The sequence below is a fragment of the Mirounga angustirostris genome, unplaced genomic scaffold (genome assembly GCF_029215605.1).
Source record: "Mirounga angustirostris isolate CCGP_5_RB_7025 unplaced genomic scaffold, mMirAng1.0.hap1 SCAF_9, whole genome shotgun sequence".
NCBI classification, from domain to species: domain Eukaryota; kingdom Metazoa; phylum Chordata; class Mammalia; order Carnivora; family Phocidae; genus Mirounga; species Mirounga angustirostris.
Window position 1 is genome coordinate 129,982,702 of NW_026991717.1, and position 26,514 is coordinate 130,009,215.

The 26,514-nt window shown below is 45.0% G+C and overlaps 1 protein-coding gene across 6 annotated transcripts in view; it reads right to left on the minus strand.

Annotated features, from left to right (window-relative positions):
• Positions 1 to 732: 732 nt before the first annotated feature.
• FOXN3 (forkhead box N3) overlaps positions 733 to 26,514 on the minus strand; it is a 394,185-nt gene continuing 368,403 nt past the window's right edge. For all 6 annotated transcript variants that reach the window (XM_045901392.3, XM_045901391.3, XM_045901385.3 and 3 more), the window contains 2 exons: positions 22,376 to 22,481; positions 733 to 7,582 (listed from right to left, as the gene is read on the minus strand). In XM_045901392.3, coding sequence (XP_045757348.1) covers positions 7,045 to 7,582; positions 22,376 to 22,481 — 644 coding nt within the window. In that variant the 3' untranslated portion in view covers positions 733 to 7,044. The remainder of the gene's footprint in view (positions 7,583 to 22,375; positions 22,482 to 26,514) is intronic.

Here is a 26,514-nt window from a genome sequence, read left to right on the forward strand (position 1 = left end):
AGTAGGATCACTAGACTAGATGCGCCCCCCCCCCCCCCCCCCCCCCGCCGATCTTGCAGTAACACCTCGACCACAGGAGTTACGGGCTGAGAACCTCGAAGACACCAGTGGATGTGGGGGGCCCAGCAGGACAGGGCACAGGCCAGCTCCTCTGGGGTTCCTACTGCTGCTGCTGGAATCTATAGATCTACATGGTCTGCTGAGACAAAACCATCACAAAGGAGAACACCCTTTCTGCTCCTCCAGCATGGTGACTGGTGCCCCATGAGCTATTAACCGTCTCACCACTCCTTTAGCCCATCCAGCTCCTTGCTGGACCTTGGGGTGGTATTGCAGGGGTGATGGGTTGGTGATAGGTTAAATCTATAGGAGAAGTCTAAGGGTTAGAAAGTTATCACAAGAAACCCTCAGGACCTGGGATAGGTTGGCAGGCTCCAGCCCCAAAGCAGAATAATCAACGAAGTTTGCCAGCTTCCAGATGAAAGGCAAAATCTGTCTAACCACAAGCTCTAAACTCTGTGGTGGGAGGCTTGCTGTCCGACGATTCTTTAGACCAGAGCTGAGCCACAAGTGAGCCCAGCCTCTGGCTGGGAGTTTGCGTATTTGCAAAAGTTGTGTGATTTTTTTTTTTTTTTTAAACCACAAGGGAAGCACGCATGAGGATGGGTGGGTCCAGTAAGTGCGTCTGAGACCCTAAAACTGAAGTGGAAAAAAACGGAACACACACCCTAGTGCAGGTAAGAAATAGAAATGATTTTACTGCTCGGCATTTGCATATAGAGACGCGGTGCACATAATACGACGTGGCATTGTTTGTCAATTGATGCAACTCAGTAATTTTTATTGCAACTGGAAGACAATACATCACAGAAACTTTATGGTAGGTCTGGGGGAAAGTGTTATTTACAATAAATGATGAAATAGTTTGTCTTTGGCAATATGATTACATATGAAGAATGCGAAATGCATGTATGGATGCCTCCAAAGCAACACCATCAGGTCCCTAAAGTCCGGCTGATTGTGCCTGCCTTCACAATGCTCCTGCAGGGAACACAGATGCAACTGAACGTCACTTTCTTTCTCCTTTATGGTTCTCCCTTTCTATTCATGATATTATTGGCAGTTTCATACAGAAAATACAGAAAAAAAAATTGGCTTTTGAGAAATTATTACTCTAGTAAATTAGAATTTGGCCATGTAGGTCTATTGGCCAGCAAAGGTCAGACGACCCTAAGCATCGATAGTAAACCTCTTGGTCTTCTGATTGCTTTATCACTGTTATTTTTTTTTTCTTCTGTAAAACAAAAACGCAACTCAGAAATGTTACAGAATCAGAGTATAAAAAAATGTACAAGTGTCTAATGCTTCCCAGACACACCCGGATACTCCCCCCCCCCCACCCCGCATTTTCACCATGGCAGTAATAAGTAGTAAGTGTGAATAAAACAGCATGAAACTGGTTACTGAATCAGCTATGAGCTTCAATGGCCTCAACACACGTACTCAAGAAATGCTCCATGTTTAAATAACTGAACTTGTGCTAAGTTTCATCTAAAAAAAGGAGGTGGAGGTCGGGGAACTCAGGCCACAGTAATGAAAGGATGAAATACAATTTGTAGGTTTGACAGGCTCACCATATCGAAGTCTGTGCGAATCCAATATGGAATATCAGTTATTTGCAAAAGGTAGGGAAGGCTGTTCTCAACTTTTGCAAATGAAATACAGTGGGAAAAACACTGTTGAATATATTCCAAATAAATAGTCTTGATTTCAACGCTAACAAAACGAACAGGAAGGGTACTTGTGAGCATATCACAGTAAAGTCAGAAGTGATCTTTCACCTAGGTCTGATTTCAAAAGTAGGACAGACAGCAAAATGCAGCACCATAGACACATCGGTTTTGGCCGTTAAAAGATGGATCACTTTGAAAATAGTATTTTCCTTCCTTAATTTTTGGTCAGTGAAGCTAGCACTTGTTTGCTGAACTGTGGAAGAATTTCAAGGTCACACGCATTATTCATGATAAAGCAACCGAGCTGACGAGCCTGTGCTTAATTCAAGAATAACCAGTAGAAGAGAGAGAAAACAAGGAGTTAACCACCTCCGGTGCTCTCTCAAAGGAAGAGGGGTTAACAGATGAACTCACAAAGGTAGGCGGGTCTATACAGAACACTGAATGCCATGTGTAAATCCTCATGAAACTCCAGAAACAGGAACACCACACAATGTATATACTTCGATTTACACATTCCGTTACAAAGAAAAAAGACACCATTACAACTTTGTAACTGTGTTAACTGCAATATAAACCAAAGTCCCGAGTTTGGCAGATAACTAAAAGAGGGTTATCACTTAGGTTATATAGCAAAAGTGTTGATGTATATTATATATAGTAGTATAAATAATAAAAAAGTATTATTTAAATTAGATCACAGTGCTGCATTATGTGCATAACAGTGTTTGATATAGTATTGGAGGGCTGGGACCTACGACACTACGGATTTAACTGTCAACACTGGTTAAGTCACAATCAAGAGGGGACACAGAGTTCGAATGTGTTCTTTTGGTGGCAAAAATCCTGAAGATGAAAGGAAAACACTTCTCTACAGAAACATAAAAATAAATTGCAACATCTGGGCAGCTGTGATCCACCAGAAAGAAACCGAGTCCCAACCTGAATCAAGTTTAAAGGGAAAAGAGGAGTCACATTGAATTTAACCCAATCCCGTATGGAAAACCCTCCCATGTAGGTCACTTGTACAGAACTCCGATTCCTTCTCCAAAAGCCCTTCGAATGAGAGGCTAAGAGCCCACATGCATAGTGTGGGGGGTCACTGAAACGTGAGTTGGTAGCACTTGGTGCCGGGCAGTCCCAGTGTGTCCCAGCACTGAGCTGGGCACAAAAGCCATCTGGACGGTTTTCACAGCCCACAGCCTGAAGTCCCTGGGGCAGGAATGCCATTCGTGTGCATGGCAGCTTCTAGAATGCCCTGTGGTAGCTACTGCCGCACCCAGCAAGGACCAGACACGCTGAATGCCTCTCCGAGAAAAAATCAGCTCTTGGGAAAAGCCTCTGACACATCCCTTCTTGAAGACTCAGCCCCAAGACTGAAACCTGCAGCAGTCGTCTTGGCCATCTCAAACCACCACCTAAACGTGGGTTTGGTTCGTTTGAGTTTCAAATAGACAGCTTTATTTACCAAAGAACTCTCAAAAGTATATTGATTAGAGAGGGAAGGGAAGTAGGAGCTTATGGTATATAATAAGGCTGGGAAAAATCTATGATGCAGACCCTTTCCACGTAGTACTAGATAAAGATAAAAGACAATTAGAGTAGCATAAAAATAACTGTCTATGTGTATATCATTTAAGAAAAAAGAGCTACAGTCTCTTTCTCTTAAATGTGTCCGAGGGCCAACAGCAAGTAATTGTAGATGTCACGGTGCTGATGTGTTCATGGTTGTTTTCCAAAGCATCTTTAAATATTGCTATAGTTCCCCATCTCCCCCTCCCCCCCCGCCCCCCGTGAGTATGTGAGATACTGGAATGACACATGAAAACACCCCTTCTCCCAGCAGGAGAAATGAAAGCAAAAACACCACACCCCTTGAACGGTGCTCAGGCGATCTGTCAGACTCATGAATACATATGCTAGTTTGGAAGCTAAAAGAACACCTGACGTTTGGGAAATAATTCCAAGACTAAAGTGAATTACATTTGAGCAAAATAGTCTTTCACAAATAGGCTTGTGCTTAAATCCTCTACTGCTCTTGGAGGAGGGAGTGAGAGAGGGTGCCTCCCGCCCCTTGGCTTGGCAAGGACACGGACAACCTCATTCTGCCATGAATTCACTACAAACGGCCACATACACATCAATACTTTTTTTTTTTTTCTCAACAATCAAAATACAAAGTTAAACACAATTGAGCCATTGTTTTGGTTATGCATAATGTGTATGCCTCCAAAAACAGAAGAAAAATAGAAAAAAGTACCCTCACTGAAGTTTCCCCTAGAAGTCACCCAGCAGGCTTCTACAAGGGTGCTGAGGGAGACTCAGGAAAATAACACTTAGAAAGCTGCCCGATGAGGTATTTATGCAAAAAGAGTGGTTCTGGAGTTAAGAACACACTTTTATAAGATATTTATCTATTTCTCAAAGAGATCAGAAAAGTAAATCACACACATTGCATTTTATTATTTTCTAAAAGACACCTTTGCTCCTTTAGAAAAACAAAATGAGGGGAGACAGCCCACCGCGGGGGTTTTGACTGGAAGAAGTCCCCGCCAGAAACAGTCCTGGATGTCCGCCTCTGCCTTTTGGGAGGGAAGCCTGAACTTTATCCTGGGAGCGGGGGAGGGAGTGGGGGTGCGGAGCCGAAGGGGGTGTCTTCTGGGTTTGGTCAGGCGACAACACGTATCAAAGTGTTGCTCAGGCTCCGCAACTGACTCAGCTTTTGGGGTGTCAGATACTTGGGGAGATGGAGGGAACAGGGCACTTCGGTAATACATCCTTTTCCCATGTACACCCGGGACAAATGTGCTGGAAGTATTCAGGTTCAGGTCCTGAACTTGACCTGTCATATGGGCGTAGACTTTTTTCCCCCCCGCCAGGTTCTCTTACCAGCAACCCACAGGAAGGAAAGCGCGGGGTCCGCGCCTGTTCATTCCCTCCGTCCTGGCTGCTGCTGGCCACTGGGCTCCACGACGGCCCCCGACTGTCCCGTCTTTAAACATCACCGTCTCCCCAGTGCCCCCCGCTCTCCCTCACCACCACATCCTGAGCCCCGGTAGTGGGTGTTCCTGTTTGTGTTTTAAAATTCCCCTCCATGTGGGTGGAAGATCATATTCTTTCAGAGATTTCTCTCTGGATCTCTCAAGATAATTTCTTTTAGGCAAAGGTAACAGGAGTTTCTGGTCTGCGTGACATCGTCCGGTTGTCTAAATTCAGCTCTCATAATCTAGGTGGGCTTAATTCCAGGTTGGTTCGTGTGCTCAGGTGGCAGAGGTGGCCGGCCCCTCCTTCCCACTGCGAGATGGCATCACAGGGAAACTGTCTGGGGCTGGTCCTTCCAACATCCGTGTCACTTCCTCCTTCGCGTGCACCCTAACTCACACCCTCATCCAATAAGGCCCATTAGCGTGCTTTCCCTTCTTCCGGCGAATTTGCATAATTATTCACTGCCTTTTTGCTAGGACCAACTCACGGTAATGGTTTTCTCAAGTCAGCGTCCCGTAATTCTCTTGACTCTATCATACACACTCACTACTAAGTTTGCCCTCAAATTATTGCGTCATGGTAAACATGGACAGACAAAGAGAAAGGACACACTTTTCAACAGAGAACCAGGGGGTCGGGGGCTGAAGTGCAGACAAGGCAGTTAGAGCTCCGCCATCCAGGCCCTACCAGAACACGAAGATATTTTATATTGCAGAGTAAGATTCCCCAACAGTCAGAATTTGTCCCTGAAGAAGGTTAAACCTTAAACACCTGCTTCAAAAAACCAAAACAAAATAATTGGGGAAAAAAAAAACAAAACAACAGAAAAAAAATGAAAGAAAAGAAAGAAAGAAAAAAAAAAAGAGAAAACCAAAAGAAACTCTAAGCCTAAGGGCTTAAAAATTAGAGGCATAGCCTTTTCTCTATTTTCTATATTTATATGAAAATAATTCATGCTTCATGCTAAATACATTATTTACCTTACAAGAACTTTGTTATTTTTGAATAAAAAAAAGTTTGTGTTTTGTGATTTTTTTTTTCCTTTTTTATCTTTTTTCCTTTTTTTTCTTTTTTCAAAGGAATCCATGCATTGTGGATCAGAAATTTCTGCTGGCTACACTGGCTGAACGTGGAAATCACTGATTTTGCAAAGATGAATCCTGATATTAACTGCAAACTCCATTTTGAGGGCAGTATAGGACTTTTTTGTTTTTGTTTTTTTTTTTTGCCATATTTTTACTTTTGTTTGTCCATCAGTCTGCCTTTAATCTTTTAGAAATACACCACAATACTAATGGCAGGTTCTGTAGCTTTTTGTTTTCTCACTCGGATCAAACAGTTTTGACAGACAGAAAAAGATCTGTACCATTATTTTCTTCCTTAACAGCTACTGTAATTTCCTGGACTTGATTTTCACTTGGGCAGTTAAGAAGACATAGCTTGTTTTCTGCATTAGTTCTCTCTCTCTATCTCTCGTGTGTGTGTGCGTGTGCGTGCAGGGCCAACCTTCAGGCTTATGGCTTGTGGAACATTCTCTTAATACAGAACAAAATTCAATGATGAGCAACATCACTAAAAACTGACCCAGTTTCTTCTCATTGTCATTGACACCTGGTGTAAAAGGAGTGGTCCAGTATGTCCCCCTCCTAAGATGCTACTAGGCTTTCCAGCGAAGAAGCATGAAGGACTGGAGAACGCCCCCCACTCTGTCCACCCACCCCTGCACACTTCATGGCAATGACACCCATGGCAAGGCCAAGAGTCTTCCTGGTGCAGCTGGATGCCCCGCACTACGAGCCTGGGTCTGCTCCCAGGGGACCAGGGTTCTTCCTTGTCCCCAGTCGCCTTATACACATTCACTCGGTGACCCCAACTGGGGGGCCATCCTGACCTTTTAAACCTGAGGGTTGGGCCTGATGGATGATTACTTTGCACACGTGCCGAATGTGTGTTCCCGTGGCATGACTGTTGGCGTCCCTGCGGATTCAGCCACGTGTTTCTGACAGAGCTGGAGGAAGCAATGGTAATTTTGGCTTTTTCGGTTTTGTCTTCAGATAATGAAAAGCTTTTGTAAAACAGCTGAGTGTCAATATGAGTTCTATGGCTTCAATCTCCTTTAAAATAAAATTCTTAAGGGTCCAAAACAAAGGAGGGGCAAATTAAAAAAAAAGGAAAGAAAAGAAAGAAAACCAAACCAAAAAAAAAAAAAAAGAAAGAAAAAGAAAAAAGAAAAAAGAAATTGCTGATATTGCCACAAATCATTAGAAATCTCCTGACATGCTAAAACCAAATGGCCGAGAGTTCAAAACAAATCAGTGACTTGTTTTTAGTTTTTTGTGGTTTCCTTTTGCTCTTTCTGCCCCTTTGCCGTCCGATTGGTGATGTTATTCAAACAGGACCGGATCCCTGCCAAGTGCAGGAGCGAGCCCGCCGCCTCTTTCATCTCCTCGTCGTCGCTCTCGGGGGGCTTCTCCGTGCGTCTCTTTTTGAGGGGCAGCGTGTCGCTGGGCACCCTCCGGGCCTTGGCGCAGTGCTGGCGCTTCTTGTGCTGGGCCGCGTAGCCGCTGTCCCCCAGGGCGTCCTTGGGCTCCTTGGGGCTGTGTTTGCGGTCGTCCTCCTCCGTGTCGCTGTGGCTCTCGGGGCTCTGGAAGCTGCCCTCGCTGCCCTCCCGGCTCCCCTTGGGGGCGAACTCGTAGTGGTCGTCGGCCGAGGAGGAGGACGCCGAGTCGCTGGCGGGCGAGGCGCTCCTGGCGTTGGACTTGGCACTGCTGTAGTTGTGGTCGTCCTTGGGGTCGCCGCTGACCACCGGGGAGCCGCATGATGGCTCGCTCTCGGTGCGTAGCCGGCAGCCGCCCAGGCCGTTCCTGCGGACGGGGCGGCGGGGAGGGGACACAGAGAGGACACAGGTTAGCCCCCCGCGCTCACGCCCGCAGGCCCCTGACCCGCAGCCCGGCGCTCTGCCCGCCTGGGGCCCTGCAGGCGGCCCTGCTCTGCGGGCAGCGCCCCGAATCCCGACCCCCGGCCTTCCCACTCATGCCCCGCTCGCCCGCATTCCCCCTCGGCCTGGGCGGAGACGGCAAACCACTCTCTTCTGCGGTGACAGCGCTGGAGGGCCACCTCTTACATCAAACCAGAAAAATCAAGCCGGGCTTGGTTTCGTACGCCAGCCAACACCACGGGGTAGGCTCTGCCGGCCTGCCTGGCTACTTCAGGGGGACAAGCCCGCTCTCTGCCAGAGCTGCGACATTAGGAGCCTCTTGTCAGGAGATGAAACCCAGGGTTCAGCGGAAAGGGCCACCTGCCGTGTGGTGACAGCTATTCACTCGCGCCTTCCCTCCCTCCCTCGTTCATCCTGCAAATATTCGCTGAACACCCCACATGCAGATGCATGGTCTTAGGGAGGGTCCCCAGGAGGCATCCGTGGTGGGATCAGATACAGACACTGTCGCAAAGATGCTTAAAGTTGAACAGAGAAGCAAGTCGTGGTCACATCACAGGTGAGAGAGCAGTAAGCTGCCACCTACTATACTCACCACCTGCCAAATGCCACGTACCATCTGCAAGGATGGCTGCATTTAACTCTGTAAAGCGGGTGCGAGCATCCCTATTTTACTGACATTGGAAGAAGGGTCTGGAAAGCCACACAGCTAATACGTAGCAGAGATGGGATTAAGACCAAAGTCTGATTCTTTTTTTTTTTTAAAGATTTTATTTATTTATTTGAGAGAATGAGATAGAGAGAGACAGCATGAGAGGGGGGAGGGTCAGAGGGAGAAGCAGACTCCCCGCTGAGCAGGGAGCCCGATGCGGGACTTGATCCCGGGACTCCAGGATCATGACCCGAAGGCAGTCGCTTAGCCAACTGAGCCACCCAGGCGCCCCAAACAAAGTCTGATTCTCAAGATGGGCTCTTAGTGCAATCTGACAGACTCTCGCTGTTTTTCTGATTTCCCTATAACTAGGTCCCTTCCATACACTCCCATCAGAAGCCCACACCAGTTACGACACCACGGATTACTGTCTCGTGTCTTTACGCCTGAGTGATGAACTGAGCTCCCTGTGCTTCCATACTGGCAAAGGGGAGGGTAACTGCACCCACTTCGTTGTGGGGCTGAGGACGGGGGACCAGTGCCTGGCTCAAGGGTGAGGACTATGATGTTCATTCCTGCTTCGGCCACACATTCCCAGGGGTGGGCACTGAGAGGACACAGTAGGTGCTCAGAAGAGGTGGTGATGAGAGAGGAATATGCACAGGAGAAAAGGTGTATTTGCAGCTGGAGGGGATAGACGGAGGGCAAGAAAAAGGTCCGCGGAAGACACGGCATCTGACTTGGACATGAGGGCTGAAGGTTCTGGGCAGGGAGGAGAGGTGTTCTATTGCACATGTTGGCCCCATGTCCTGTAAGCCTATCCACCCGATGATGCACTTCTAGGAGCTCTGGGGAACATGAGCACACTTTTCCTTCCTTCCTTCCTACACACCCCCAGCTCTACGCTCTCCTACCATGTTCCCTCCACAGACAGCACGTCCCACCATCTGTATGAGCTGTATGATGCCTTGTTCAAAGTCTGTGTGCTTCCCATTGGAGTGTTAGCTCCACAAGACAGGGCCCAGTCATGACATGTCCCCCAGCGCCAGGCGCAGAGTGGACACATGAGATAGAGCAAGGGTAGGAGCAGATGGAATTGTGTGGCAGAGAGCATGAAGTTTGGGAAGATACTGTGGGCCTCCCCCAACATGCCTTACTGGACACTCCCCGAACATATGGCATCTATGGAAAGCCTATGGGGTTGGGCCCAACGAGAAGATTCGGTCACGAGCTGTTACCCTCTCTTTCCTGCCATCTCTATGGGCCCTGAGGCTCAAGAAGACCCTGGTTGCAGCCCAGGGAGAAAGTGAAAGGGGAGGAGAGTCCTTGGTGTAAATGGTGTAGCAGGGGAGTGGAGCCAAGGACTCTCCCTCCTGGTGTTCGAGGCCCTGCAGTGGGTGCTCTGCTAAATGTAAGCGGGTGGTGAGAATTCCCACTGAAATATGCACCAGCAAAATGCATGAGGGCCATTATCCAAACCCAACCTTTGCTACATGCCTGGAGATCATCAAAATCAACCCCAGCAATGACAGTGCTGCCCAACAACAATTAATTCGCACAATGAAGTCCTAGCAGTCTCCAGAACGGCCCCAGGCGGTGTCCTGCACGCTGTGATCCCAGAATCCACAGCACCTCCGCCCAGCCCTTCTGGAAAGAGCCTGGCTCTCAAGACAGACAGGCTTCTGTTCACAGCCCAGCCCTGTTTATTAGTGACCTGCCGTGGGCTCATCTCCCTTACAGGGCGGGGTGATGATGAAATGAAAAGTTCCGAGCGCAGAGGATGGCTTCTTCAGTGGTGCTTGAGAATTCTGCCTTGGTTTCCTCTGTTGCCATCAGACGGCTCACCACTGCTTCTTATGGCTGTGACATGCTTACCTGAGCACTCGTTTTCTTTCTATTCTGGGTCGGGAGGCTTATGGGAACACGGCATAAAGGAAGAGGAAAGGGGACCCGAGAGAGGGATGCCTCAGGGGCTTGCCTGTAAACACAGCCCCTGAGCTTTGGGGAATGGCCCCTGCGATATCTATTTTCTGCAGACTTTCTGTTTCTTGGCTCTGTCTTGGGTGCATAGAAGTGGCTAGGAAAAGATTACTTTGAGGTGTTTCCAAATATGAAACTCAATAAATGTAACTAATTGCACAGGTAGCTATTAATAGTTATTAAACAAATGAAATTGAAAGTCTCGGATAATGGTTCTCTTGATCTTTGTTGTTTCAGGTAACTGCTGTAAAATGCAAAATAATCGGTCTACTGAACTAGCATAAAACAGTCTCAGAGCGAAGCCCACGACACTTGGATGAGTAAACTGGGCTATGGCTGGCTTTTAGAAAATCAATTTAGTTCTGAATCCTCATTTGTTAACAACATGGGGCTTATAATTCACTTCACTACCACAGTTAAGCAGAACAGGCTACCTCGGAACACAGAGAGAAAGAGAGAGGGGGAGAGAATCATGGGAGCAAGAGTATGAAATTTGGCAAAAATTAGCCAAAAGCTAATTCTTACTGAATCTAGGTGAAAGGCATATGGTGTTCATTGTGCTTTTCCTCATTCCCACAGGTTAAGACATTTTTTTGAGGAAAAAGTTTGGAGTAGGGCGTGGGAGATATATGAGATATATGCTAGAATGACAGCAAGGACAGAACATTCTAGTTCCAGACTATTACAAGAGGAAGGGTTCTGGGCCTGAGAACTTCTCTTTCTTAAAGGAGATAAACAAGCCTGAGAGAAGTACTAAAGACACACTACAGTCAAATGGAGAACAGAAGAGAAAATCACTTTGATAGTCCATGAATTAAATGTTATGTAGGGCAAGGTCTCTGGTACCACTTGGAATCATGCTGCACGCCAACAGGGATTCCATAAGCCACACTCTGGAACACTGGCCTAACTCAACGAACTGTTTTGCAGATTAAATAAACAGAAACTAAGGAAGTCCCATGACTGGTCCACGGTGCCCCAGCTAGTTCTCAAAGACAGCTCAAGCAGGAATTTGAAATATCTTTCTGTCTCTCTCAGGTAAGGAAACCAATACACCCATTGACCGTATTTCTGGATAAAAACAGGTATGCAGACGTTAAGTTCAGGGAGCAGGAATTAAATTATAAATGTATCTCTCTCAGTGGATAAAATTAACTTTCCCTGAGATTGCAGCATGGGCGCACAATCCATAAATTACACACAACTCGGCAGGGAGTGACAAGCTCCTTCAATTATGAATAACTTGATGCGATGTTCGTGGTGGCACAAGGCTGCCAGGGGCCGTCATTACGGGGCGCCACATACTTAGAAGGAACCAGTCATCCCGAACATGCTGGAAGGTAAGTAGCTAACCACCTCTTCAAAAATCATTCATTGAAATGAACATGGGATACATGAGAAATGCCTGCCATTCTTCAGGTGTAGCTGAGCTTGCATGTACCACCACTCACAGCAGTCATGTTAATTTCAAAAACCTGGTATTCAGTCTCTCGTCAAACTGATGGGCAACAGCAAACATAAAAGGTGAGAAATCACATTAGTTCAGGCCGAGAATGAGCAGTGCTTGCAACTAACAAGTCAAAGTACGGCTTCTAATGAGACATGGCCATTTTGCGGTCTCCTCTCTTGGTTCATTATTGGTCTAACCATACGTATCACCTCCACCTTGCACCTGAGCCCAAGGGTTTTCTCTGGAACTGATGGTTTTAAACCTAGAGACCAACATTTAGGGTGAAGTGGTCCTCTCAAGGGACTGACTTGAGAACTCTGGGCTTTTGTCAAGCATGCAGTTAATGGGATCCTGAATCAAGGCTAGAACCAGAGCCAGTGCAGGGCTTCTGTCTAAAACCAAACACAGGTAGAAAGACAACGGAAGACAAGAGATGGCTGGGGGCTTTCACTTCCAGCCGGGAGGCAGAGAAAGCATCTGGAAGGCACTCTTCCGACTATCACACAAAAGATCTTGGACGAAGCACAGCAACACAGTTTTAAGTCACTGCCGTGTTCCCAGTGAAGCCTTCACTGGGAACACAGGGGACTCTTAGAAACCCATGCAAACACACGTGTACCAAGAGAATGTCACATACACACAGAGTTAAAAAATAAAGGGACAAAATCTGAAATGAGAGCAGGAGGCAACCAAGAAAGCCAGGGTTTCCCCAGAGCAGACGCCAGCACTGTGACAAGGGCCCGAACTTATGGTGATGGGGACAGAGCGGCAGAAGATTGACTCTGGCAGCTGCTGTAGCTCCTCAAAGGGGATTAAGGTGGCCTCAGGTGTACTGGGCCCTAGGCACCCAGCGTAAGCTTTGAAAGCAAATCCTCTCTTCAAGAACACAACCTGAATTTCAGCCATCAGGATTCCCCCATATTACGGTTAATCAAATAGTCACGTAGAAAACTCATAACCTAAAATCATCAAACATACCAGCAAGCAGGCAACTAGGAATGTATAAATGTAAAAATGTCACATAAATGAAAAAGCTAAGACGTCTGAATAATGATAATCTCAATGAGGTCCTAGGGAAAAGTAACTTGCCCATCACAGGCAGACAATGGGGCTAAAAGCCAGCCTTAACCTCCGCCCCAGATGGGACGCAAAATAAGAAAAGCATCCCCTGAGATTTTTTAACCACAAGCCTTGAGTCTTGTGGGGATGAGGCCAGAATTTGGGTCCACTGTGTGGACCCAAAGGCTTTAAACTAAATTTAATTTAAAGTGCCCAATGGTGCCTACTAGAAGAAAATACAAATCCTTTCTGGAAGAACAGTCTTTAATATCAGGCCACAATGAATTCCCACAGATAAGACTTTAAGGAACACAGGTTCATAATAAAAAAAAAAAAAAAAAAAAAAAAAAACCACAAATAAGCCACCATAAGGCAGAGGCAACAGAAAAACCAACTATAGAATCTGAACTGTAAAGCTGACAAATATTGAAGTAAGTAGGTACACGATGTCAAGCATGTGTACAGAAATAAAAGAGGGAACTGAAAAGTATCAGAAAGGAAGAACAGATTATGAAATCTAAGTAGACAGATTTTGGAAAGCATCAGTTGCCTGAGATGAAAAAAGTATAATCCCTGAAATTAACCTCAATGAAGCTGAAGGAGAAAAATTAGTTAAAAAAAAAAAAAAAAAAAGAGCAGTGAATTGGAAGATGAATCTGAAGAGACTACATACCATGCAGCAGAGACAAAGAGAAATACGGAAGGCTGGGCAATGTGGAATACAGTAAGAAGACCCAATGTAAATACAACTAGAGTTCCAGAATGAAACAGAACATGGGGGCAAACCCAACGCCTGAAGAGAAAACGGGCTGAGAATTTTCTCATTTTGATGAAAGGTACCAATCTTCAGATTTAACCAACAAATCCCACAGAAGGTAAGTAAAAAGAAATGTGTATCTGGACACATCATAGTCGAACTGTAGACATTTAAAAAAGGGAGAAAGAAGACTTAAAAGTAGCAGAAAGAAAACACATCACCTAAGGAGGAGCATCAGTGGGGAGCCTGGGTGGCTCAGTCAGTTGAGCCTCTGACTCTGGATTTCGGCTCAGGCTGTGATTGCAGGATCCTGGGACTGAGCCCTGAGGTGGGGCTGAGCCCTGGAAATGGGCTCTGTGCTCAGGGGAGCGTCTGCTCAGGATTTTCTCTCTCCCTCTGCTCCTCCCCCCATGCATGCACTCTCTCTCTTTCTAAAATAATAAAAATAAATAAATCTTTAAAAAAAATAGAGTATCAGTTAAGATAAAACAAGCAAAATAGATGAAAGTGGAAAAATATTCTCAAAGTGAGAGAGGAAGGAAAGAACGGTCAAACTAGAACTGTATGCATTATAACATTATCTTCTAAGAAAGAAGGCAAAATTAGTATGTTTTCAGACAAGATGTCATTAGTGCTTTAACTAAAAGCAGATACTCAGTATAAGGAACTTCTTAAGAATATATTTCAGGAAAAAAGGAAAATGAAGGTCTGAGACGCAAGAAGAAATGATAAGCAAAGAAAATGTAATCAAGTATTGACTGAACAGCATAATGATGATGATAATGACTAAGTGACTTAAAAAAAAACTGAAATAGAACCAAAGTACTGGACAAATGTAACACATCATTTGGGAGGCAGAGAAGAACAGTTAAAGCATTCCAAGGGCCTTGTATTGATCAGGAGGTTAAAAGTATTGATTAACTTTAAACATTTTAAAATATTCATGTTACAAGTTCTGGGATCAACACTAAAAGAAAAGAAACAAAATGTATAATTTCTAAACCATTAGAAGGGAAAAAAATGAGGAATGGGAGACTCTTGATCAATTTAAAATAATGCAAGAAATGAAAAAGAATCTGGAAATAGCAGAGCAAACAAATACAAAATAAAATGGTAGAAATAAATCCAAATATGTTATTAAAAAGGGGCTAAAAATCTTCACTAAATGGTAAAGATCATTAACACAGAATTAAAAAAAAAAAGCTGTTTCTAAGAGAAAAACCTAAAACACAAAGACAAAAAAAGGTTAAAAGTAAAAGGATGGAAAATGTTGTCTCATGCCATGCTGGTGTAGCTATATTAAAACCAGAGAAGACAGATTTTTAAGGCAAAAATCATTACTACAGATAAAGAGAGTCATAAAACATTCATAAAGGTTCAGTTTACCAGGAAGATACAACAGTTCTTTTTTTTTTTTTTTGAAGATTTTATTTATTTATTTGACAGAGAGAGATACAGCGAGAGAGGGAACACAAGCAGGGGGAGGGGGAGAGGGAGAAGCAGGCCTCCCACCGAGCAGGGAGCCCGATGCGGGGTTCGATCCCAGGACCCTGGGATCATGACCCGAGCCAAAGGCAGACACCTAATGACTGAGCCACCCAGGCGCCTGAGATACAACAGTTTTAAACATGGGTACCTCCACTAAGATAGCTTCAAAACATACACAGCCCAAACTGAAAGAGCTACCAGGAGAAACGGTCAAAATCCACATTGTAATGGGAGATTTTAAATACATCGTTCTCAGTATTCAATTGATCAAGGGTGCTCCCCCACAACAGGGTTGGTAATGCAGACTTGATCTAACGGACATATACACAACATGTGTTAGTAATGAAGACGACATATTACTTTGAAGCGCACACAGAATATTTATAAAAACCAATGTATACTAGATCATATAGCAAGTCTCCCCAAATTTTGAAGAAGCGGTATCTTACAGATCAACTCCCTGACCACAAATGCCTGGTAGTTAAGAATCAGTGTTGAAGAGGTAACTAAAAACCAAAATAAGAAACAATCACCTTCTCCTCAGTTTGAAAATTTAAAAACATGCTTCCAAAAATACCTGTGAGTCAAAGAAATCAAAAGGGAAATTAAAAATACTTTGCACTGTTAATAATGAAAATAAAAGATATCAAAACTCATGGGATACAACTAGGCAGTAGTTTCAAGGAAATTATAACCTTCAACTTTTATAGAAAAAGAAGAAAAGTTTAAAAATGAAAGTAACCAATCCAGACAAAGAGAAAAAGAATAAACCTACAAAAAGAAAGCCAATTATAAATGAAGGAAAAAAAAACAAAAACCAACAAAAAAACCCAAAACCCCAAACCAAAAAACCCAAAAGTTGACTTTGAGAGGAAAGCCAAAAAACTGTGGCAAGATTAAGCAAGAAGAGTGATGTTAAAATGAAATAAGGAATGAAAAAGGAGCATAACTACAAAAGTATTTTAAAAGACGGCAGACACGTTATGAATAACTTTCCACCAACAGACCTGGAAACTTTGGTGAAGTGGACAAATCCCTACAGTAACCATAATGAATTCAGAAAGAAATTAAAAATAAGCCATACTCTTCTTGTCGCATTTTCTTCTCTCCCTCCTACCATAAAGCATAACCTATTTCTGAGTTTCAGAATTGCCTTCAAAGAACATGATTTCAGAAGATGGAAGCTGACAGGTGCATGGTCTTTAAAAACAAAACAAAATAGAATACAAAAAGACCAATAGCAGGTACTGCATCGGGAATATAGTCAATGTATTGTGACAGCACCGTATGAGGATAGATGGCAGCTATCTATGTCTGTTGTGAGCACAGCATAATATATAGACTTGTCTAATCACTACGTTGTACACCTGTAACTAATGCAAAATTGTGTGTCAACTATACTTCAATTAAAAAAAGAAAGCCCAGGGGCACCTGGCTGGCTCAGTCAGTACCGCATGCACCTCTTGATCCTGGGGTTGTAAATCCGAGCCCCATGTTGGGTGTGGGGATTACTTAAAAAATAAAGAAGGGGAAAGATTTGTCTCCTTAAAAAAAAAAAACAAAAAAACAAATCTCAAAAAAGAAAAAAGAAAAAGAAAGACCGGTGGCAAATCTTCCCTCAAGTTCTGTTGTTAGACTACACTCTATCTTAAAATTGAACGTTGTCAGCTTCCTGAAACTCCTGTGACAAACATCTTCTCAAAGGGGAAAGACAAAGTTAGGTGGCCAGGAGCAGATCTTAGGCTGAGAGGAGTTTTCCTGATGACTCTATTCTGACAGCACCTTAGGTATTAATGCTCTGTATTACAGTAAGACCATTAATTCCTGACTCGCTTCATGTTCCATGGGAACTGCAGTTTTCACTTGAGGTCCAAATAAAATTAAGCAGCTTTAGCTGGTGACTAGATGGAACTTTCTTATAATTTTATAAACTGCTGAGGTTCAGATGACTGCTCCCACTCCTTAAAACCAATGGCTTGGGCAGATGTACATTGTGCTGAAGGGGGCATAAAAAGCTCAATCTAAGCCTTTTCCTGGGGTTTGGGGCTAAGCTTCAGGTGCTCAGAAAGGGGACTTGGGAAGGTGTGTGGAGGGCAAGCTAGATGAATCCAAGGCTCCCCACATTATTAATCTTATTTTTGTTTCCAATTGGCTTTACTACGGTAAAATACACAAACATGAAAAACTTACCATCTTAACCATTTTTAATTGTATAGGTCAGTGGTATTGAATGCATTCATAGTTATTGTGCAGCCATCACCACCGTCCAACTCTAGAACTCTTCATTTTATAAAACTACAACTCTGTCCCCAATAAATACTCACTCTCCACTCCTTCCCCCCCTTAGCCATTGGCAACCACCCTTCTACTTCCTGTCTCTAGGATTTTGACTACCCTAAATACCTCATATAAGTGGAACATAGAGTTTGTCTTTTTGTGACTGGATTATTACACTCAGTGTAATCTCCTCAAGGTTTATCCGTACCGTACGTAGCATGTGTCAGAATGTCTTTCCTTTTCGAGGCTGAATGAGATTCCATTGTGTGTATATACCACATATTGCTTATTCATTCATCTGTTGACGAAACCTTGGGTTGCTTAAACATTTTAGCTATTGTGAATAGTGCTGCTATGAACACAGATGGACGAAAATCCCTTCAAGACCCTACTTTTGGTTCTTTTGGGTACAAACCCAGAAGTGGAACTGCTGGACCATATGGTAATTTGATTTTTAATTTTTTGAGGAATCGCCATACTGTTTTCTACAACAGCTACACCATGTTACATCCCTACCCATAGCACACAAGGGTTCCAAGTCTTCCACATCCTCCTCAACACTTGTTAGTTTCTGCTGTTGCTACAAGTCATCCTAATGGGTGTGAGGTGGTATCTCATAGTTTTGATTTGCATTTCCCTAATGATTAGCGATGCTGAGCATCTTTTCATGAGCTTTGGCCATTTGTATATCTTCTTGGGAGAAATATCTATTCAAGTCCTTTGCCCATTTCTGAATTGGGTTGTTTGTTTTTCCATATTATTTATCAAGCACCTACTTAACACGTATCATATGCCAGGCACATAACTCTGCATTACCCTAATAACCCGTAAGACTGGTTTACTAATGAGAAGCCCAGGCACACACATACAACCACAGGATAAGGACTGGGGAAACTTGGTTCCTGAGTTCTCGTATGTAATTTCTGGCCCTGCTGCCTTATGAAGGACCCCCACCCCCTCAGCAGTTTTCTCCCAGTCCTCTTTGGCAAGCCTTGGACATTTAATTCTTCTCAACCACCTGAATGATCACTTGCAGTCAAAAGAGCCCTCAGAGTTGAAAGCAAGGGGGCCCAGATCCCAGAGAACTGCTATGGCCCCTACCTGGGAGGCAGCCCATAATGCTATAAATGTGAGAAATTTGGGGCTCCTGTTTCCCAAGAGAGCCAGGAACAGTTCTCCTAGGGCTATAATCATTTGTTCCATTCAATGTATTCTCTGCAAAGAATGTCTCTGGGAAAACCGAAGACACAGGCATGAAACTTTCGTGTGAGAGTCATTTTGAGGATGATGTGTCTTGAGGACTCTATGCCCAGGCAAATTTAAAAATAAGCAGGTTTCCAACGACTAAGGATGGGCCAATCTCTGAGGTTATTGAGTAAAAAGTCAACACTGTAAAGTCAATTACACTATTGACAGATACTCTTACAAGGAGATTTCACATCATAATTATATGCAAAGGAACCCAGCAAATACAAGCTGTGTAATGATCAGCTAATAAAAGTAACACTTCATCTATGTCAATAACAGTTTCAGAGTTAAGACAAACAAACATGGCCTTTGCCACTCAGTGGTGGGGAAAAAAAAAAAAATCCCTGAAAGACAAATATTTTCACTTAAGGAGAAGTCACTTAGACTCACACAGAAAACCTGCCACACAAAGCAGAGTAGGAAATTGGTCTTTAGTGGGTGCTAATGACTCTCTGGCCCTCCCTCCATCCCCCGCTGCACTGATCGGGGGTGGGGGGCAGTGGTGGGAACACGAACACCCTCAGAAACCCTTGGTCACCAACACGGGGTCTGGCCAACATCTGCTGTTGTTCTGTTCTCCTGTGGACTGTTTTCCTTTTAACCTCAGATACATGGTCAAATTTTTAAAAAATTTTAAATTACAATGAGTGTGAAAGAGCAAAACAAGATCCTCCCACCCAAAGACTTATTAATGGGTTTTACATAGACAATGGTTCTGCAAACATCCCCGTGGCTATGTTTATGTTTATTCTTTCTGAAAGCATCTCAGTACCTATTATTTGCCAGGCATTTGGGGCATGAAGAAGGCAAAGTATTCTGAGCAAGGGTCCTTGACCTTACGGAGCTTGCAATACTCCTCTCCCCTAATTTCTCTTAAAACTGAGCTGGAAGGTGCCGAACTTGTATTTGGAGAATGCACTGCTAATGCACAATGGTTTTCTTGACTGGTTCTCGCTTATTTATGCAGATGGAAACCTGTCTAGTTTTGCAAACCAGCAGTTGTGCATTTCACCGAAAACTTCTCTGATGCTGACGAAGGTCACTCTTAGACTGTGTGCTTTCACAGTGGACAGACATCAAGCAAGCAAGTGGACAGACATTGAAACTACTGTCACTCAGCTCCAAACCCACCCTTCCACAGTGCTTTGCGGGCTAGGGCTGGGGCTGGGGCTGGGCTGTGCAAGCCCCACGTCTACTGCACCATCTGGCTCCATGTTAGGCTCAAACAACACGAGGTGCCACGGAAAGACTGGGAAGGGGGAGGAGGAAGAAAGGACACGCCCCTTCCTGGGTGTATCCTGTTCACCTGAGGCCACAGCTCATTCCTGTAGAAGCTGTTGAATCCAGCTCATGGTCCCTCTGATGCTTACAGAACCAACTTCTTCACGTTCCCCTACAGGGCTTACACCAGCAGGAGATCTGAGATCCCTCGGGTCCTTCCACAGGTCCCTCCTCTGAGCTCAGAGACTCCAGCACCCTGGGGAGGGGTACCCGTCAAAGGTCTGGATCCCCTCTTCTGAGGTCTGAGCCCCACCTCTGCAGGGCAACCATCACAATCTCTCCCCTTTCTCTTAGCCTGAGGGGATGTGGCTGCTTCCAGCAACTGCTCTCGCCATGATGCCTGGAGTTCTCTTTTTACCCTTCCAGTTACTTGGTTCATAACTTCCTACCTGGTTGACGGTTCTTTACATGAAAGTCTCCCTGCTTGAACACCTAGTATGCTTTCTGTCTCCTGACTGCACCTGAAACCTGTTTTGTGGTCTTTCACCGTGGCAGAGCCAAAGTGAGGTGCTCCCTTCACTGGGGAAGTGGCAACTCTTTAATGAGAGACAAGACTTCACTGTTTTGTGGTGGTGCTTTTTTATCGCCCCAACCAGAACATAACCAGGAGGAAAAAAAAAAAAGGAAATCAATATTTTAAATGATCCTCCAGGGAGTACTACTCAGTAGAATGTATGATAATGGGAAATGATATACGCTACAAGGATAATAATTAAAATTAGGGGATGGCTCCTGCCGAAGGCCAACCTGGTCTTACATCTCTCTCCCCGTGCGCCCGGCTCCCCTGTGCTCTGCTCCGAGGAATGGCCAGAGCCACATCCAGATCCATCCTGGAAAGGGCTGAAAGGAATGCTCAAGATGACAAACTGAAATCTATACTTGGAATCTGCTAATGAACATAGATTGTTATTCCACGAGAAACAGTCTACAGTCTCAAAGTCCTGTCAGCCAAAAAGTAAGGTGGGAGGTGAGGCTGAAAAGATTTTAAGACCAGAAAATAGAGTATGTCTCTCTCATAATGTGACACAAAGGCACTGATACTTTGGCTTCATGGAAGAGGCTTTTCATTTATGAACTCAGGAATTACTGATCTACAGATAACCATGGAAGATACTGGAGAAATACAAGAGAGAGACCCATCCCCCCATCTATTTTTGGAAACTATCACCATATTGGGTTAGCGGAAATGCTATGTGGTTTTCTAACTTTATTACTATTCTAATTCCAACCAAATTCCCTCCTCATCAGATCCTAGACACCAGTGTCCGCCCTGAAGATTGGGGGACTTCCACCTTGGCAAGAGTAGGTTGGTTTGCCAGAAGAGCGCAAGACACAACTGAGCGGGAAAGCTTCACGTGGTTCCTTCACACGAGGGAGCTCGACCTTGCATCTTCCCTCAGGCCCCCCAACAGACCTTCTGGGGTGGTTTCCTTTGGGACATGAGACACTATGAAAGGAAAATGGCCTTCAGATGCGAACTTGATCCAAAAGTGCAGAGTGAGCAAGGAGAGGATGCTATGGAGGGGTACAGCTCAGTGTGACGGGCCTTCCAAGTGAGAGCCTGGGCCCGACACTGCAAACGTGAGGAGTCATCAGCCATCAGCCAAGTGAATGAGAGCCAGCCCTATCTATAGCAAGTGAACCCGAGAGCAGAGGGGGACACACAGAGGAATTTTACCACACAGGGTCACCCATCAAAGGGCCGCAAACAAAGCATGGGGCTTTCAAAGCCATCCAGGGTGGCTCAGAGGCCACGTTCCCAAAAGCTTTGTGAAGTAATCGTTTTTGTGATGGACCTTGAAGGAGGTGCTGATTTGCACGTGGAGGCTGAGGGAAGCCTACACAGAGGCAACAGAATGGATAAGATGGGCCAACACTGGGGAACAAGTTTGGCTCAAGGAGACAGAAGGAATGGGGTGATGTCAGGCTGATATGTGGGAGGCAGTGGGCAGAGAAGCAGCAGGAAAATAGGAGGTGGCATCCACACTGGCCCCTTTGAGGGATCAAAGCTAGTGAGAGACCCTAACCCAGGGCTGGCAATGGAGTAAGAAGGATGGAGGGAAGCAATTTCCCAAGGAAGAGTTCATGTGGCTTGGGCAACTGACCTGATTCTTGGAAGCAGGGGGAATGATGCCACCTGTTATTTATATCCCACTTACCAAGGCACTTTTCACACAGGATTTTGCAGTTCATTCTAGAGGTAGACCAGTTGGCCTAGAATCTAATGAACAACTTGCTCACCACTTCCTTCCCCCTTCCTTGCCCCACCTTCTTAGAACAAAAACACTTAATTTGTCTTCATCTCCTTATCTGCAACAGGACCGAGATAATTTGAGCCCAGAAGGCGAAGCTGGCACGTGGACTGGGGTCCCTGGGAATTACTTTGACTTTTCTGAACACCCAAACCAAGTTTACGGTCTTCACTGTTTAGAGGCTGGGCCTCTCGATCCCAAGTGACCCTGTGGGACACATGATGATGCCCTTCCCACTTCTTAGGCAGGCTCTGCCCAGAGAGTGTCTCCCTTACCTCACAGCTGCCGTCATTCCAATGGGAGTGATTGGCAAAGGCCGAACTCCAGGAAACAGCCCGCGGCTCAGAACCCGTGCTCCATTTTGTATCACTCCTGGAGGAACTGCAAAAGCAAAAAGGAAAGACACCACACATGAGTTCAACTTCTAAGATTTCTGTTGAGTCAGAAATTCTGGATACACCAGAGAGAAGAGAGAGAGAGAGAGAGCGAAAAGAGAGAGAAAGTATTACTGGCATAGAGAGTGAACAGAGAGAGAGAAATACGCGTGTGCACGTGCACACACACGCGTACATGCATGCACACCGAGAGGGAAAGAAAGATACCATGCCTCAAGAAAGAGGTTCAGTCAGCCGTGTCAGACCATTACCTTACAATCAAATTATTGATGCACCGGTTTAAAAAAGGGTGAGTATTAAAAAAATGGGCTTCAAACATTATTTGCTTGCGCTTATTAAATATAAGCTTTCATTTCCAGTCAGACCCTAACAAGATCTCAAGAACACGGACAGAAGTCTGATAGCAATGACCAAACAAAAGCATTTCCTCATGCTTCTCCGATCATGGTCAGAAGCTGAGAACACCTTTCTGTTTGTCCTTAATCCAACAAGGAAAAAAGAGAGCCGAAAAAATAACAAAGCTGATTTTACAAAAAGCCTCTTGGCACCTCAGTGCTCACAACACAGTTCGTGCTCACCGTGATTTCTGCTGCCGAGGAAAGACCCTTCCTCAGTGTGGCGGGGTAGAGGGCTGGCAGGGAAGCTCTGGCTCCTGCCTCAGAATCATGCAGAGCCCGCTCTGGAGGGCCCACTTCCTCCTTTCTCGAAGCTTCCCCCCAAGCAAATCTCCAGAGAGTTCTCTCACCATCCTGCCTTCTCCTAAATACCCTCGTCCCTGGAGCAACGGTAAGCCAACCTTTTTGCCAGGGAACATCAGATCCCGTCCGTTTCCATACAATCCCACAGGAGCCTCACTCCTGTCTGAGGAGTCACACAACAGGGGAACCACAGGAAATCCCCAAGAGTCCATCTTTTTCGACCTCCCAAATAGCAGTTTCGTTTGGTTCAAGCCAACACTCTTCCTGTACTACCAATTCTCCTCCATGCGTCCACGGGGCCAGGCGTGCTTCATGAAGTGAGAGCCCTGATGCGGGGCTTGGAGTCTTAGCTTTAATCTTAATTCCTCTTCTGTGACTTTATGCAAGTTACCGAAATCTCTTCTTCCTTCTCTGAACAGCATCCTGAGTCCCCCGAGCTCTGGCTGTGTTCATACAGCCCCCCCACAGTCTCATCCAGAGGCAAAGTGGATAAATCAGGCTTTCTCAAACAAATGCCATACCAAAAAGGCTCCAGAAAATCATACATTCAAAAATGAAAACCCTTCTGGATATTAAGTTTTTAACGTCCATATTGAGTAGAATACTCTCTACAAAACACAAACATTACTTTCATTCATTCATTCATTCATTCATTCATTCATTCATTCATTCATTTATTTGACAGAGAGAGAGATAGCGAGAGCAGGAACACAAGTAGAGAGAGTGGGAGAGGGAGAAGCAGGCTTCCCGCCAAGCAGGAAGCCCGATGTGGGGCTCGATCCCAGGACCCTGGGATCATGACCTGAGCCGAAGGCAGACACTTAATGACTGAGCCACCCAGGCGCCCCAACATTACTTTCTATCCTGTAAATTTTAGGCTTCTAAGAGCATGTTTACATAAATATTCCAAACCTTTAACAAGAGGTCCCTCATATAGGATGAATGTCCACTCCTGAATATAGGATGATGTATTATATAGACTGATTCCTCGAGAATTCTGTGGCTCTTGCTAATATTTTTGCTACCTTTTTTTCTAGGTCTGTGTAAAGCCCTTGCCACTGGGTTTTCTAAAAGGTGGATGGGAGACAGAATTAAAACCAGTGCCCAAAGTCAGTACCGCCAATGCAGTCCAGTGGTCCAGAATCTTCCCATTCTCATACCATATTTAACTGTGACAGTAGGCTGAACTAGATCAGAAACTCTTAACCCGTGTCCCTTACTCTCAGCCTGATTTCAGACAGCAGATCATCTGAGACAGGAGACTTACCAACTATCTTAGAAGCATGAAACCTGTATAATGTGATACTCTGGGTACGTATCCTATTTTGCTTAGTTGATAAGTTCTAAGGAAGAGTACCTAAAATTTATATTAACTGACTTACATTACTGATTTCAAGATTTCCTATAGAGCTACGAGACAGAGTGGGATTAGTGTCAGTAGAGATATACAGATCAGGAAGAACACAGAATTCAGAAATATACCCACAAATACATGGCCAACTTGATTTTTGGTGGAGGTAACAAGACAACACAATGGGGAAAACAGGGTTAGAACAACTGGAGATCCGTTTGGGAAGAAATGAACCTTGGTCCTTACCTCATGCCATACATCAAAGTTAATTAGAAACGGATCATGGACATAAACACAGGAACTAAAATTATAAAACTTTTAAAAGAAAAACACAGTAGGAAAAATGCCCATAATTCCCCAGGACAGACACGCAAAAATCAGGAGAACTCCGGAGTTTGTAGACAGGTGCTTCGGGTTGTTTGAAAAGAGAGGCTTTTGGTTTGTCTGTTTTGGGGACTGTGGCAAAAGGTTTTTCAGTTATTTTGCCGTATGGTAGTCTCTTTGAAATGGCCTGACAGCCACAGGCTCAGTTAAATTCTGATAATACCGTTGAAGACATCGGCTACTAGGGATCTCATCCAGAACAGCAAGCAAATCTGATAGAAACGACTACTTGTTAAAATAACTTAAAAATTTAAAATCGATACCACAGTTATAATTCTCGCCAGCAAAACTATCATAGTCCCATATACAGATTGTATCGATTAACAGATTAACATACCAAGTACCTGCTTAGGTATTAGATGAAGGGGACATGGGGTTGCCACAGCTAAGCGGGACAGAGAGAGAATTAAAGTGACAAGGGAAATATACTATAGTAAGTGCTGGGGCAGGGGGTCTATAGACACGGAAGGATGGAGACACCTGACCTGAAGTAAAGGGTCCCTGGGAAGGCTTCCTGTAGAAAGTGCCATCGAGGGTGCCTCAGATCGTTAAGCATCTGCCTTCGGCTCAGGTCATGATCCCAGGGTCCTGGGATCGAGTCCCACATCGGGCTTTCCGCTCGGCGGGGAGCCTGCTTCTCCCTCTGCCTCTCTCTCTCTCTGTCTCTTATGAATAAATAAATAAAATCTTTAAAAAAAAAAAAAAAGAAAGTGCCATCGAAGTTGGCATTAAGAGGCAGAGGAATGGCACATACAGGGCCTGGAAGTAGTAATAACCACAACGTGCACAAGAACAAAAAGTAATTTTGCTGAAGCATATGATCCCCTGCAGGAATGAGGTGCTTTTGGGCTTCGTCCCATGGGTACTGGGAAAACCATTAAGGGTTCTGAGCAGGGAAGTGGTGCAGAGTTTAGTAATGGCTGCGAGCCAGACTCTGGTGCTGGAAGGCCCTGAGTCTGTGTTCCATCTCTGTCATTTACTGCCTATGTTGCCTGAGCGAGCCACTTCAGTAAGAGGAGGGGGACAGAAATGGGATTTAGCTCAGAGTGGAGATTTAACTGAGTTAATAAAGGCACTACTGTTTAGAAAAATACAGCTTAGTCATCAATACCACCACCACCATCCTCAGAGCATCCTGAGGCCACCTGTGCTGTCTCCATTCCAGGCGAGCCAAAAGTCCGTAAGGACTGAGGGAGACAAACCCGAACCGTGCTGGAAGAACTTAGCCGTCTTCCTGGTCACAGAGTGCAGCTGGAGGAGCAATGGCTGCTCTTAACGGCACTTCTGCTCCCATCGTGCCGATCGTGTCAGAGTCGCCCCTAGCGGGGCGGGGAATGCCTAAAACACCTAAAATCTTGGGACAAAGACTGGGGTGCCCTGGAAAGTGAAGACAGCAGATGGGAGTCCTAGAGCACAGGTTCTCCGGACCTGGCATGGCCAGTGAGTCATCTGCCAGTCAAAGGAGAAAAGCAACCCCAAGGTGACTGCCCCAAGCCCAGAGTCCTCTGCCCAAGCGCCTAGAACCTTTAAGCCCCAGGGGCATGGCCAACAGGGAGCGGAACAAAGAAAGGAAGCCAGTCCTCGGT